This window comes from Vidua chalybeata, chromosome 22 (genome assembly GCF_026979565.1).
Source record: "Vidua chalybeata isolate OUT-0048 chromosome 22, bVidCha1 merged haplotype, whole genome shotgun sequence".
Lineage (NCBI taxonomy): Eukaryota > Metazoa > Chordata > Aves > Passeriformes > Viduidae > Vidua > Vidua chalybeata.
The window spans coordinates 976,181-989,236 of record NC_071551.1 but is presented as its reverse complement, the minus strand read 5'-3'; the positions used below and the strand labels follow the sequence as shown (position 1 = coordinate 989,236).

General features: G+C 54.4%; 2 protein-coding genes across 2 annotated transcripts; one reads left to right on the top strand and one right to left on the bottom strand.

The window, feature by feature from the left end:
- Nucleotides 1–1,113: 1,113 nt before the first annotated feature.
- CASP9 (caspase 9) lies at nt 1,114–7,658 on the top strand. Its single transcript, XM_053963061.1, has 10 exons — nt 1,114–1,587; nt 2,507–2,726; nt 3,114–3,194; nt 3,356–3,387; nt 3,928–4,104; nt 4,791–4,880; nt 5,541–5,688; nt 6,042–6,221; nt 6,399–6,508; nt 7,131–7,658. The coding sequence occupies exons 1-10, from the start codon at nt 1,456–1,458 to the stop codon at nt 7,221–7,223; spliced, it is 1,263 nt and encodes a 420-aa protein (XP_053819036.1). The 5' UTR covers nt 1,114–1,455; the 3' UTR covers nt 7,224–7,658.
- Nucleotides 7,659–9,157: 1,499 nt separating this feature from the next.
- LOC128799081 (chymotrypsin-C-like) lies at nt 9,158–11,008 on the bottom strand. Its single transcript, XM_053963187.1, has 7 exons — nt 10,615–11,008; nt 10,407–10,498; nt 10,232–10,329; nt 10,026–10,151; nt 9,773–9,909; nt 9,544–9,689; nt 9,158–9,385 (listed from the first exon to the last, which is right to left on the bottom strand). Exons 1-7 carry the CDS (start codon nt 10,874–10,876, stop codon nt 9,158–9,160), a joined length of 1,089 nt encoding a protein of 362 aa, XP_053819162.1. The 5' UTR covers nt 10,877–11,008.
- Between the last annotated feature and the right edge of the window lie 2,048 nt (nt 11,009–13,056).

The window sequence follows — 13,056 nt, the reverse complement described above, 5'->3', positions numbered from 1 at the left end:
GGAATGTGGGTTGGATGAAGGGGTGGTGAGGTGGATCAAGGGCTGTCTGGGTGGCAGAGCTTAGAGGGCATCATCCGCTTGGAGGTCTGCAGTCAGTGGCTTCCCCAAAGATCAATACTGGGTCCAGTGTTAATCAGCTTGTTTATCAACGATCTGCACAGAGTGATGGAATGTACCCTCAGCAGGTTTGGTGATAATATGGAAGTGGCTGATCCACCTGAAGGCTGTGCTACCATTCAGCAGGACTTTGAGAAGCTGCAGAATTGGACAGAGAGAAAATGATGCTCAACAAGGGCAGATGCAGGTCCTGCCCCGGAGAGGAGCAACCCCAAGTACCAGCACAGGCGAGGTGACCTGCTGGAGCATCTCTGCAGGAAGGACCTGGGGGTCCCATGGTCAATGAGCTGTCCTGGAGCCAGCAGAGTGTCCTGGGGGCCAAGAGGCCCTGGGGTGCACTGGGAGGAGCACTGGCAGCAGGTCAGGGAGTGACCCTGCCCCTCTGTCTAGCCTTGGGAGGCACACCTGGAGTGCTGTGTCCAGCCCTGGGCTCCTCGCCAGCGAAGGTGAGGAAGGGCCTGGAGCATCTCCCTTGCTGAGAAAAGGCCGAGGGAGCAGGGGCTATTCAGCCTCGAGAAGAGACACAGCTGGGAGGGGCGCTCATCCCCGTCCCTGTCTGTCCCTGTCTGCAGGGAGCGCTCAGCCTCTGCTCCGGGGGGGCCCAGCAATGGCATAAGAGCGACGGGCAGGAACTGATGCACAGGAAGTTCTGTCTGAACATGAGGAAGAACTTCTGTGCTGTGCGGGTGATACAGTGCCTAGAGAGGGTGTGGAGTGTTCATCCCTGGCCATATTAAAACACAACACCAAAACACAAAAGGACGGAATCCTGTTTCGTTTGCTCTGGCATGACCCTTCCGGACCACACCAGGGCTCTTCCAGCCTGACTCCGTGTGTGATTCTGGGACTCCGAGGCAGTGGCGCTTCCGGGCAGCGAGCGGCGGTTCCGGGGCTGGGAGGCGGCTCCGGGGTTGGAGCGGCGGCTCCGGGAAGGCACCGGAGGCGGGTCCGAGGCAGAGGGGCGGGTGCGGGGCAGAGCAGCGGGTCCGGGAAGGAACCTGTGGTGGGTGCGGGCATTGAGCGGCGGTCCCAGGGCTGAGCGGCGGCTCCGGGCGTTGAGCGGCTGTTCCGGGCATTGAGCGGCGGTCCTGGGCATTGAGCGGCTGTTCCGGGCATTGAGCGGCGGTCCCGGGCATTGAGCGGCTGTTCCGGGCATTGAGCGGCGGTCCCGGGCATTGAGCGGCTGTTCCGGGCATTGAGCGGCACTCCGAGCATTGAGCAGCGGTCCCGGGCATTGAGCGGCTGTTCCGGGGCTCCGGGCATTGAGCGGCTGTTCCGGGGCTCCGGGCATTGAGCGGTACTCCGGGCACTGAGCGGCGGTCCCGGGGCTCCGGGGCCATGGAGGAGCAGCAGCGGCGGGCGCTGCGGCGCGGGCGGGCCCGGCTGGTGGCGGCGCTGCGGGTGGAGCCGCTCTGGGACCCGCTGGAGCAGCGCGGGCTCTTCACCCGGACAATGCTGGAGGAGCTGCAGGTGGGCCAGGGAGCGGGACACTGAGCACCGGGGGTAGCTCGGGGAGGGTCCGTGCTCCCTGCGAGCCGGGGATGGGCACGGCGGGGTAGCTCCTGCGTCCCCTGAGCCCTGGTGACAGGACTGAAAGGTGGCCCCCATGTCTCCTCACCCTGGTGACAGGCTTGAGAGGGGTAGCTCCATGTCCTCTTGGGCCCAAAGGGGGAACCGTGTCCCCTGAGCCTGAGAGGTCAGGGGGTGGCCCCCAAGTCCCCTCACTCTAGGGACAGACGTGGGTGGGATTGTCGTGTGTCCTCTCAAGTCCAAGGGAGACTCCAGGTCCCTCCACTCTGCTGACAAGCTCATAGGGGAACTCCATGTCCCTTTAGTCCTGGTGACAAGTGCAAAGGGATGGCCCTGTGTCCCCTCACTCTGATGAGAAGGCCTGGCATTGGTCCTTGTGCAGATAAGATGTTTGAGAACTGCCTTCCCCCACTTGTCCCTTCTTGTCCCCAGCCCCAGCCAGTGCCAGGTATAGGGGTTTCTCTTTGTGTCCCCATCCCAATCTGATGACACACTTAAGGTGTTCTTGTTTCCTTTCTTGGTTACAGGTGACAGGCCTGGGGGTTTTTACCCCATCTTACACACTGGTGACAGTCCAGGGTGCCTGTTTGTCCCCAGGGGCCAGACTTGGGGTGCTCCCTTTCCCCCTTTCCCTCTAGATTCCTCATTGGGCTGGGTTTCCCAGCCGTGACCATTGTTGTTGGAGGGAGGTCAGGGCTGGGGCTCTGGTGGGGGTCTCTGACTATTTCCACTGGATTTTGCTGTTGTTTACCCCGTGTCCGTGTCCTGGGTGCGGATCCCACATTCCTCTGCTCAGAACGGTCGGAAGGGCTGCCCAGGCACTGCATGAACCCCTGTTGTGGGTTTTTCTCCTCTGCAGAGCGCTGGCAGCCGAGGAGAGCAAGCCCGGCAGCTGATCATTGACCTGGAGACTCGAGGGAAACAGGCTTTCCCTGCCTTCCTCTCCATCCTGCGGGACACTGGGCAGGGCCACCTCGCTGAGATGCTGATCCAGGAGTGCGAATCCTGGACGGTGCCACCGCAGCTGCCGGACCTGCGGCCCGTGGAGCTGGAGCTGCAGGAGGAAAAACAGCGTAAAAGTCAGTGCTGAGGGTGTGGTGTGTGTTTGGCAAACAGCAGCATGGAAGGTGGCAGCTGGGATCCCTCTCACTGTGGGCAAGAGTCCAGGAAGTCACGATTTTTATTATCCTGGTAGAGGTGACTGTTGGGAGAATCATGGAATCCCAGAATGGTTTGGGTTGGAAGGGACCTTAAAGCTCATCTCATTCCACCCCCTGCCATGGGCAGGGACAACTTCCACTATCCCAGATTGCTCCAAGCCCTGTCCAACTTGGTCTTGAACACTGCCATGGATGGGGAGCCTCTCCACAGCAGCCTCTCGGGGCAGCCTGTATGTCCTGCTTTTCAGCAGTGGAGCCATTTGAGCTCGGACTCATCCTCTGTATTTTTGTCCCATGCCATTACAGATGTGATCCCTCACGAACATTTGTCTATCCCAGTCCAAGCCGAGAGTGAAAGACCTCAAATGCCTCCTGTGCTGGCCCGGGGTAAGCCACATTCCACTTCTAGAGCCACAGCATGCCAGAGGCTTGTTTCCAGTGTGGTGGGAAGGGGAAATTAATATGTGGTGGGAAAGACATGAACTCTAGGAGTGTGGTCTTGTTGTGGAGTGTAGTGAACTGAATCCTGTGTCTGTTTTGTGTTGTAGGTTCAGCTGTTGACAAGAGGAGCTGTGATCAGGTTAGTATTTGAGAAGGCTGAAAGTGTTCCCTACTAGGTAAAAGCTCTGTGCCTCATGGGTGACTCCACAAAATGTTTCTGGAGGAGCTGGATCTCACTTTGTCTTACCTGAGCAATTGCTCCAAGGCTGTAACAGGGACGATGGTCTCAGAGTGGATCAGTCATTAACCAGATCCTCCTTAAGATTGTCACAGCAATAGCATAAATTCTTGGCTCCTTTTGGTGAGGTTTGATGATGGTGCCTAAAAGAATTTCCCAGAAATTTCAACTTGCTGTTGGACATGCTACAGATAAAGCAGCAGCCAGGTTTCCACAAAGGCTTCCCCCAGTGTAGTGGGTTGCTTCTTGTTCCTGGCTGCTGATGAGAAGATGTGTGTGGAGAAAGGGTGCTCCTACCCATCCCTAGGACTAGAGAAATTTAAAAAGCTGTGAAATGAGCCACTTTAAGGACTCCCATTCCTCACTGGCATTGTATCCTGCTGGATTAGCCAGCAGGCACTTGGAATAAGAGGGAGTTTAATTGTGACGTGTCCCTGCCAGGATTATGAGATGAAAGCGGATCCCTGTGGACACTGCCTGATCCTCAATAACGTAAATTTCTCCAGAGACTCGGGTCTGTCCACCCGAGAAGGCTCTGACATCGACTGTGAGAAGCTGGAGAGGCGCTTCAAGGCCTTGTGCTTCACCGTCCTGACCCGGAGGGATTTGAAAGCTCAGGTGAGGCTGGTTACGTCCTGCTGACATGAGGGATGAAAGGCGAGTCCCTGGAAGTGATGGGAATGCTTTAGAGGGTGTGTCTTGTGTTTTGGCAGCACACTAAAAACCTCCCACAAAGAAACAATGAACCATTTGCATCCTCTTACTTTATTGTTGCACTGCAATTGCAGAAGGGGAGAGGACCTTGCACATTTTCATCTTACTGCGTGAATGTTGAATCCTGGTTGGGATTTGTAGGGATTTGGTGAGGCTGTGTTTTTGGGATAGCTTGGACAGCTGTGTCATGTCTGTCTGTGCCATCCTTGGCCGTTACTGGAAGTGTCAGGGGGAACTTGATCATCTGAAAGTAGAACATGGTTCTCTGCTCACCCACCAGCTCCCAGGCAGAAGCAGTGGATTTCATCAGATAAATCGTGTGGAAATGTGCTTTGGTTTGTGGTGCTGTGTTGTAAAGAGCGTAGAGAGGTGAGAAATCTGTGTGATTAAAGCAGCCAGTGTTAAATAAGGGCAGAGATGCAGAAATACTCACTCTCTGCCAATGGCTTTTGCCAGCTGTACTTGGGGCTCATGCTATCCTGTGGCAGAGATTGACCGGATCCATGGCAGTGCAATTAGAACAGGGCCTGGCAGTAATCTGTGGCTGAGATATGGTTCAAGAGACTCTCATTGTGACATTTTCCACACAGGAAATGGTGTTGGAGCTGCTGAAGCTGTCACGGCAGGACCACAGTGCTTTGGACTGCTGCATTGTGGTCATCCTTTCCCATGGCTGTCAGGTGGGTTTGTCCCATCTCTCTCTTTGTTCTATGGCATGGGTTAATTCCTTGTCCTGTGGTCTCACATAGGGTGAGAGGGAATGGTCTGTCAAAACCTTGTTCTGCCATTGCAGTACATTTCAAAGAGTTACACCCTTATTCTGGGTTAAAGAAAACAGGAGCTTCTCTGGCATGGTCTGATCCAGTGGTGCCAGTGGACAAGTGTTTTCTGGTTTGGAAGTTGGGGCTAATAATTTGTAACTGCAGGGAGGTCTCACTCAGCCTCATGCTGTGGTGATTCAGTCCTTGCCGTTCTCCAGCTCTGACAGGGAGATGCTATTAGCAGTAAAACCTGTTTATTCCAAGTCAGTTCTTGAAAGATGAGGAGAGGCATTCTTAGGAAAATGGTGTATGGTATGTGCCCGTTGCACCAGAGGATGAAGAACTCCTTTGCTGGAGGACGTGGGATATGAATTGGGTAACAGAAGTTGGATTGCTGGGTTTTAGTGCATTTCAAATGTCTCCTGGATATCCCCTCACCCTGTCATGGCTGCAGGGATTCCCACAAACACCAGGATTTATTCTGGTACCTTTATGCCATGAAGCACCTGACGGGAAACGGGCTCCCTCGGAACTGGCCTTGCCTTCTGTGTCACTAGTTCCTGCATTTTCCTCTTGCAGACAAGCCATATTCAGTTTCCTGGAGGCGTTTATGGAACGGATGGAAAACCCATTCCCATAGAAAAGATTGTGAACTATTTCAATGGGTCCAATTGCCCGAGTTTGAGAGGAAAACCCAAACTGTTCTTCATCCAGGCCTGTGGTGGAGGTGAATCTTTGTGTTGGCTCCGGTAGCTTTGGGCTGCAGAGATGTCAAGCTGTGGCTTTGGCTCCCTTTCTGTTCATTGACTGCCCCTCTCTCCAGCTGTCTTCTCACACCAGCTGCCTCTTGTCTTACTATGTTCTGAGAGGCTGCTCCAGCTCTTCATACACAGTGAGAAATTTTGTATAAACTACCAATTACTTTGACTCAACTGGTGCAGCGGATCAGCCAGAAAGCCTTACTTTGTTCTAGGGCCTTTGTCCTTTTCTTTCCCCATCTTTTCTTAACGTCAGATGTACAACTGTGAATCTCTTGGGTGGGATGAACATCAGGAGCTGTCTTGTTGCTGCTTTTTTCAGAACAAAGGGATCAAGGCTTTGTAGTGGATTGTGATTTGCCTGAAGAGGAAGCTCCTGGGGATTCCTTGGAATCGGATGCGATCCCGTTTCGGGTTCCATCGGATAGCGTGTGTGAGCCCGATGCCATTGCCAGTTTGCCCACACCTAGCGACATCTTGGTTTCCTACTCAACTTTTCCAGGTGAAACAGCCTGTGCAAATCCTTTTCTGAGCATGGGGAATTAGCAAAACAGTCAGAGCTTCATGGCCAAAGATGGGGGCAATTCAGGACAACCCAGCTCTGTTGGAGCAGCAGGAACTTGTTGGGATGAGAGCAGCAGATGGGTTTTGGCATAACATTCTCCTTCTTTCTCTGAAGGTTTTGTCTCCTGGAGGGAGAAGTCGAGTGGCTCGTGGTATGTGGAAACGCTGGACAGTGTGCTGGAGCAATACGCCCATTCAGAAGACCTGCTCAGCATGTTAGTGAGGGTAAATGTCTTTTTTGTTCTGCTTTTTGTTGATAAAGGAAATAGTCAGGGGTATGATCAGTTGGGGCATAGAGGCCTACACTCAAAAAAGGAGTGAGGATATTGAGTGTTGAGTTTAGGGATGGGCTCATTGGAGGTACTGCAGAGAGGTTTAATTACAAAGAAAGTGTCTGGCCTCAATCTGCCAAAAATCACTGGAGGTTTCTCCAGCGAGGAGTAATCTTGGCAATACAGGCTTTAATCCTTCTGAAGAAATGGCTAAAAAATGTCATGGCTTGTCCTGTCCAAGTTGATGAGATTTGGGTGCTCCTATAAGCTTGCTCTGGGGGTGGAGGAGCACAATGCACAGGGATATGGAATGAGTCTGGCTAATCAACATCTTCCTTTGTGTGCCTTGTTGACTCAATATTGCCAAAGTTGTGTACAAGTGCAGATGCCCCAGATACTTTTTCTGTTCTCCATGGGTAGGAGAAAAGCAATGTGGAGGGAGAGAGGAATTACAGAATCACCTTGTTGTTGTTTTCTGGTTGTTGCGGTGCTTCTTTGGCCACCTTGGCGTGGCAGCCATTGATTCCAAGGGATGGAAAGAGCATCCTGTTCCTCAGCCTCTCTTCTATTCCCAGGTGGCGCACGCTGTCTCTGCCAAGGGGAGGTACAAGCAGATCCCAGGATGTTTCAATTTCCTCCGTAAAAAATTCTTCTTCATGTGCCGCTGACACGCGGGCTCCGAGCCCCCTGCCAAGCACTGGAGATTCTTCCTGTGGCTGAATGAAATCTGTGCCCACCATGACTTGGTGTCAGTGCTCCCTGTGGATTTTGTCTGTGTGTCCAGGTGTTTGTCTGGAGAAATGTGATCCGCGAGCGCTGGCTTTGCCATGGAGCGGAGATGAGATGGACATTGTGCTGTGCCAATGGGAGATGTTGTGGATGGAGCAGGAAGTCCCTTTGCTGGAGAACAGAGCCAGAGGAGAGCATTTCTGGCACGGTCACCCTTGGCCTCAGTGTTTTTCTTTGCTGATTGTGATATTTGTGTCCTGTGCTGCCCAGGTGACTGATTGATGGGACTAGGGTGTGATGTTCAAGTGAAAAAGGATGAGTTTTGCAGCCAATGTTTCTAATAAATGCAATTAAAGAGCAAATCTTTAGCTGTATTCCCTTGTCTGTTCCATCTCCTCATGGCCATTTTAGCACCTTCTGAAGGCTCCTCTGAAGTGGGAAGAGTAGGAACCTTCACTCATGTGTCTGCTGCTCTGTGTGGCCATTTACAATGTGGCTGTGCCAGCCTATGGAGCATCCTGCTCCTTTTGAGGAGTCAGTCAGGAGTTACTGCAGGAAACTGATGAGGATTCACTGAAATACCAGTGCTGATGTAAACTCCTTAAGGAGCTGCTGCGATGATGGGTTTGGGTCAGAAATCCTACATCTGTGTTGGATTTTGAGGGGGGAAAGCAACCTTGGAGCCACCCTTGGGAGATGCAGAGGCTTTATGGTAGGTTTGTGCTGAGGGGTGCTTGGGGATTCCCGGGGAACCTGGGGATATCCAATCTGCTTTTGCAGTCACTGAGTATTTCCACGCTCCTTTGGGAGCATTTCAGGTACTTTGAGGGTGCTGCAGGAGGAAGCCAGAGCTGCCTGAGCACCCCAAGGAGGGTCCAGCTGGAGCTGGGGTGTGGCTGTGATGGTCTTGCGTGTGCTCAGGTGTTTGTGAGAGCTCATGGTTGTATCCTTTTCTATTCCCCTTCTCCATCCCCCAGGAGAGTGGGGCTCTGGGCTGCCCTGTCCCATGTTGTCCAGTTTTGTACAGAGCATCTGGATGTGCAGGTGACCCCAGGGCCGATCCCATCTCCCCTGGACCCGTTCTCCTTCAGGAAAGGTGACCCTGCGCTCTTCCCCTTGTTTATTTCCCCACTCCCTCACTAAGGAAGCGTTGGGACTGGGGTGGGGGTGACTTTGAGTACAGCCTTGTCCCTCTCCTTTCCATGACATGGATTACAGTGGCTGCTCCTTCCCCAGGGCATCCCTGGCAGAGGTGAGAACAGAGTGGGAGCACTCAGGGAGCACAGGTGGTGGAGGGAACGTGGTGGGGCTGCAAAATGACCCTCAGGACAACCCAGTTACCTCAACACTCCTATTATAAGTCTGCTGCCATCAAATAGCCCAGTTACCAGCCAGTTAAGTAGGAAGATCCCCTGAAATATCCCAGCACCAGCCAAAACACCTAAAAACTCCTTGGGCTAACTAGGGGCCCTATAGCCCCTCCCCAAGTTCCCTAGAGGCCCCCCGGCCCACCAGGCCAGATTCCAGCCGCTATCCCATCAAACAACCAGTCAAGCCTTGAACCCTTTGGCTTGGCAATGGCCATGGATCTGCTCCTAGCTGGGAGGACCTTGTGAGGTCTCTGCCCACCTTAGGCTCCCCAGGAGCCTGCCCAGCCTCACTGCACAATGTGGGGGCTCTCCCCAGCACACAGGCAGAAGCCCAGGGCCACAAGCCCAGATCACAAACCCTCTGGTTTTGCTCCACTGTGTCCCCTCGAAAGAACCACGTGAGACCAATTTAGCACTATTGCCTTTATCACACTCAATGCTTGTGCTCCATGCTGTGTCCTCAGTTCGTGCTCATTTTCTGCCAAAGAAAGACATGGAGAGGCTCATGATGAAACTGCTGGCAGGGCAGGGGCAGTGTGGACAAACCCCTGTGTGGGGGCAGAGGAAGGGGCACCCACCTCGTTGATCCAGTCGATGTAGGCGGACACCCGGGTGAAGACTGTCGGCTTCCCCTTCAGGTTGCAGCTCCGGCTGGAGCCGAAGCTGACGATGCCCTCCACCTCCCAGCTCCCATCATCGCGCTGGCAGTTCAGGGGGCCCCCAGAATCACTCTATGTGGAGAGACACTCTGTACCATGGCTCCTGGGCACCCTGCCAACACTCCCCTCATCCCTCCTGGCCATCCACCAACACGGCTCCATCCCCTCTCCCCCCAGTGCCCACGGTTCCACACCATTTGGGCACCACCACCTGCGGTGCCCACACTCACGTTGCATCCAGAGACGACGCCATCACCGCCGGCGCACACCATGGTCTCGGACACAAGGTCGCCCCACCAGTCCCAACTGGAGCAGGTCTCATAGTCCACCACGGGCAGCAGAGCCTGCTGCAGGATGTCGGCCAGGGGCCCGTTGGCTGCAATGACAGCCAAAGCTCGTACCTCACACCCTGTGCCTGCATCCCCTTCCTGGGGACCCTCCCGGGGACACCCCACTTACTCCTCATGCTTCCCCAGCCGGTGACATAGCATGGGTAGTTGTTGGGCAGGGTCTTGTCAGCAGCCGGCAGGCAGGCAGCACGGATGGTGTCAGTCTCCTGCACCTCCTCTGCCAGCTTGACCAGGGCAATGTCATTGCTGCAAGGAGACAGGAACCATGGTCCCTGGCCATGAGAACAGGGTCCCTGGCCACAGGGAAAAGGGTCCGGGGCCACACCACCCACGACCCACTCCTGATGCACCGCATCCCCTACATGAGGTAGTAGGAGTCCCAGTCCTCATGGACGATTATCTTCTCCACAGCCATGGCCACAGAACCAGGCTCATCAGCCTCTGACACGTCCTGCCTGCCCAGCGCCACACGGTAGGTCATGGAAGAGCTGCCAGGGAGAAAGGGGGATCAGTGCCCACGGATATCTTACCTCCATGGCACAGATGCCCCCAGCAGCCCAACACCCACCTGATGCAGTGGGCAGCTGTCAGCACCCACTGCGGGGCAATGAGGGTCCCGCCACAAAAGTGGCTCCAGGATCCAGAGTGGCGGTACTGCAGCGAGATCTGCGAGGGCAGAGGCGCAGGGTCAGAGCAGGAATGTCCCCATCCCTGTCCCCATGCCTGTCCCTGTGCCCCCTCACCTGCCATGGCCAGCTGTGGGCTACAGCGTCTTCACCGCCCACCACGCGGGAGTGCAGCTGTGGTGGCACGGCCGGCTGACCGCATCCATAGGCTGTGTGACACCCGGCAAAGGGACATCAGAGGCTGCCTGTGCCTGTGCCCAGGGCCAGGGCAGGCCCCACGGTCATGTCCTCCCTGCCCTGACCCTTCTCCATCCCCTGCGCCTACCGTAGCCCAGCAGCACGACGAGACAGACGGCTCCCAGCATGGTTGTGTGGAGGAAAGGTGCCGCGGTGGGGCTGCTCACCCTCTTATAGTGTCTGGACTGCTGGGGACCTTGGAGTGTCCCTGCCTGTGACTGACACGTGGGGACTGTCCCACGCTGTGGGCACAGGGGTTCCTCAGCCCCATTGCCCTCTCTTATCGCACTCACCGTCCCGCCTGGGAATGGCCACATCTGCCCGTCATGTGCTGGCACCATGCTGGACATGATGGGGACAGCTGGCCCTGCTCTGGGAATGGGCAGGGTCCCTTTTGGGCACAGCTGTTGGGCAGCCCCCCACCCTTGGTGCTGTCAGTGCCGTGCTGGGCAGCCCTGCTGCCCCCCTGTGCTGAGCACTGACTCCCCCTGGATACTCCCTGCCCCCAGCCCCTCAGTCCCCCAGGGATACGGTGTAGTATTCACATGTCCTCTGAACAGAGAATCACTTCGCTTTCTCACGATTTCTCCTGAAAGAAGCTGTTACAGAAGCAGAGAAAAGAGAATCAAAACAGTGCTTATCTCATTTGCTGCCCTGAGTTTGTGCACATGTGGAATGTGTTATGGAGATTGTTTACCCAAGGTGATTGCTTGGATTCTGGTGCTGGTGTTTTGGATTGATTGACCAATTAGATCACATCTGTGTCAAGACTCTTGGCAGAGAGGGTCATGCGTTTTTCTAGTCAGTTAGTAGGGATATAGTTCTTATCAGTGTAATATAATCTTAGTATAATATAGTATAATAAAGTAATTAATTAGCCTTATGATATCATGGAGTTCTGCGCATCATCAGTCCTGTGTCGGGGATCGCAGCACCGATAAGTGGTGAACCCCGCCATTGGCTGTAGCCTAGGCTGAAGAACCTGGACTCTGATGGTTCGGGCAGAGTTTGCAGCCAAGGCTGAACACGAGAGGCAAACACGGACGAAAAATCAAAACCCCACAATTCCAATAAAGATTTGTAGGGACGGTATGTTTAGTACAGCGCTGGGCACATGTGGTGATTGTTCCCCTTTGAAAGACATGCGTGCCCCTGAGAACTCCCGATCCCTTTTTATTCTTCCTTACTAGTTTACATATGCATAGAGTTTCACAATAGGTTCATGCATATTTGTTCTACTGATTTCACGTTACACCTACAACTAGTTAAACTTGTAGCCAGTTTTTTATCCGAAAGTACAGAAAGAACTCCTGGGTCACCCTGCCCCGTCTGTTTCAAGGTTCGAGGAGCATCTCTTATCTCTTCAACTTGGAAATTTGCATTCCTTCTCCTCAGCTGGGGTAGTTTTACTAGTACCAGAGTTACCAGACTAAATAGCATATTTCACATATACTAGCAAGCTACTAATTCAAAGTGGCACATTTCACCTAAATCCAAATGGATTTGTACCCTGTTAAATTTTCACTCTGTTTCAAGAGGATCTGCTGAACCCTCTCAGAAGGCGCATCTGGAAACCCGTTGAAAAGTCCTGCTTGCAACCGGACACCGCCTGCTTTCCCCGGAGAGGTACTGATGACCTTTCCCGCATTTCCCTAGAGTAGACCCGGCCTCATCTGACCGTGTTGGGCCCTGTAGCCTTAGAGGCTGGGCTGGGGAAAGCTCTCCCAACAATAGCACTGCCCTCGACCTGGGGTGGGCTTGAGTTTGGGAAGAGATGTCTGCAGATTTGTGCACCTGATTTTCCTATCACTTTGCCACTGTGGAGAGCTCTGCTTCAACAGCACAGCATTCTTGTGTCACATGAGGCTCTCTACGACTTCTTTGAATGGGCAAGAGGTCATGGCTTCTCCATGGGCATGGATTCCTCCTGGGGTCCATGGGCCTGGGACTCCCTGGGTGTTTATCTTTTGGGGGAGTTCAGCCAAACTGGGAAAATCCATCGACAACTGCCAACCTGGGTGCTGCTTTTCAGATTTGTGAGGGGGAAGAACACCCCTTGGGAGAGTGTATTCGACTCGGTCGGCACCTCCGGCTTGGACATGGAGGGGCGTCTCTCCCCGGGTGGGTGCCCATCAGCCCACCTGCCACAGGCGGCAGGAGAATAGTCTGTTCAAGGACAGAAACTGCTGGTTCCCATTCCTCCCACGATGCAGGGGGGGTGGGGGGCAGCTTTGCCCACGCCACAGCCAGAGCACTTTTCTTCTGTGTCCCTGGAGCATGCACAGAGAGGACTGAAGCCTTCAGCAGCTCCACTTCCTCGATCAACAATTGTTCTGAGTGGAGCTGTGGTGCCTTCTGCCCCAATGCCTTCTCTAGCGGAAGAAGGACCACCACCTCCTTGTCCGCCCGCCCCGGGACCGAGAGAAACCCCTGTCGTTATGGTGGTGGCACTGCCCGCTGTCGTGCCTCCTGCGCCGTCTACCACCGCGCCAGCAGAGACTGTTGAAGCGGCTCTGCTCTGCCACCCGCC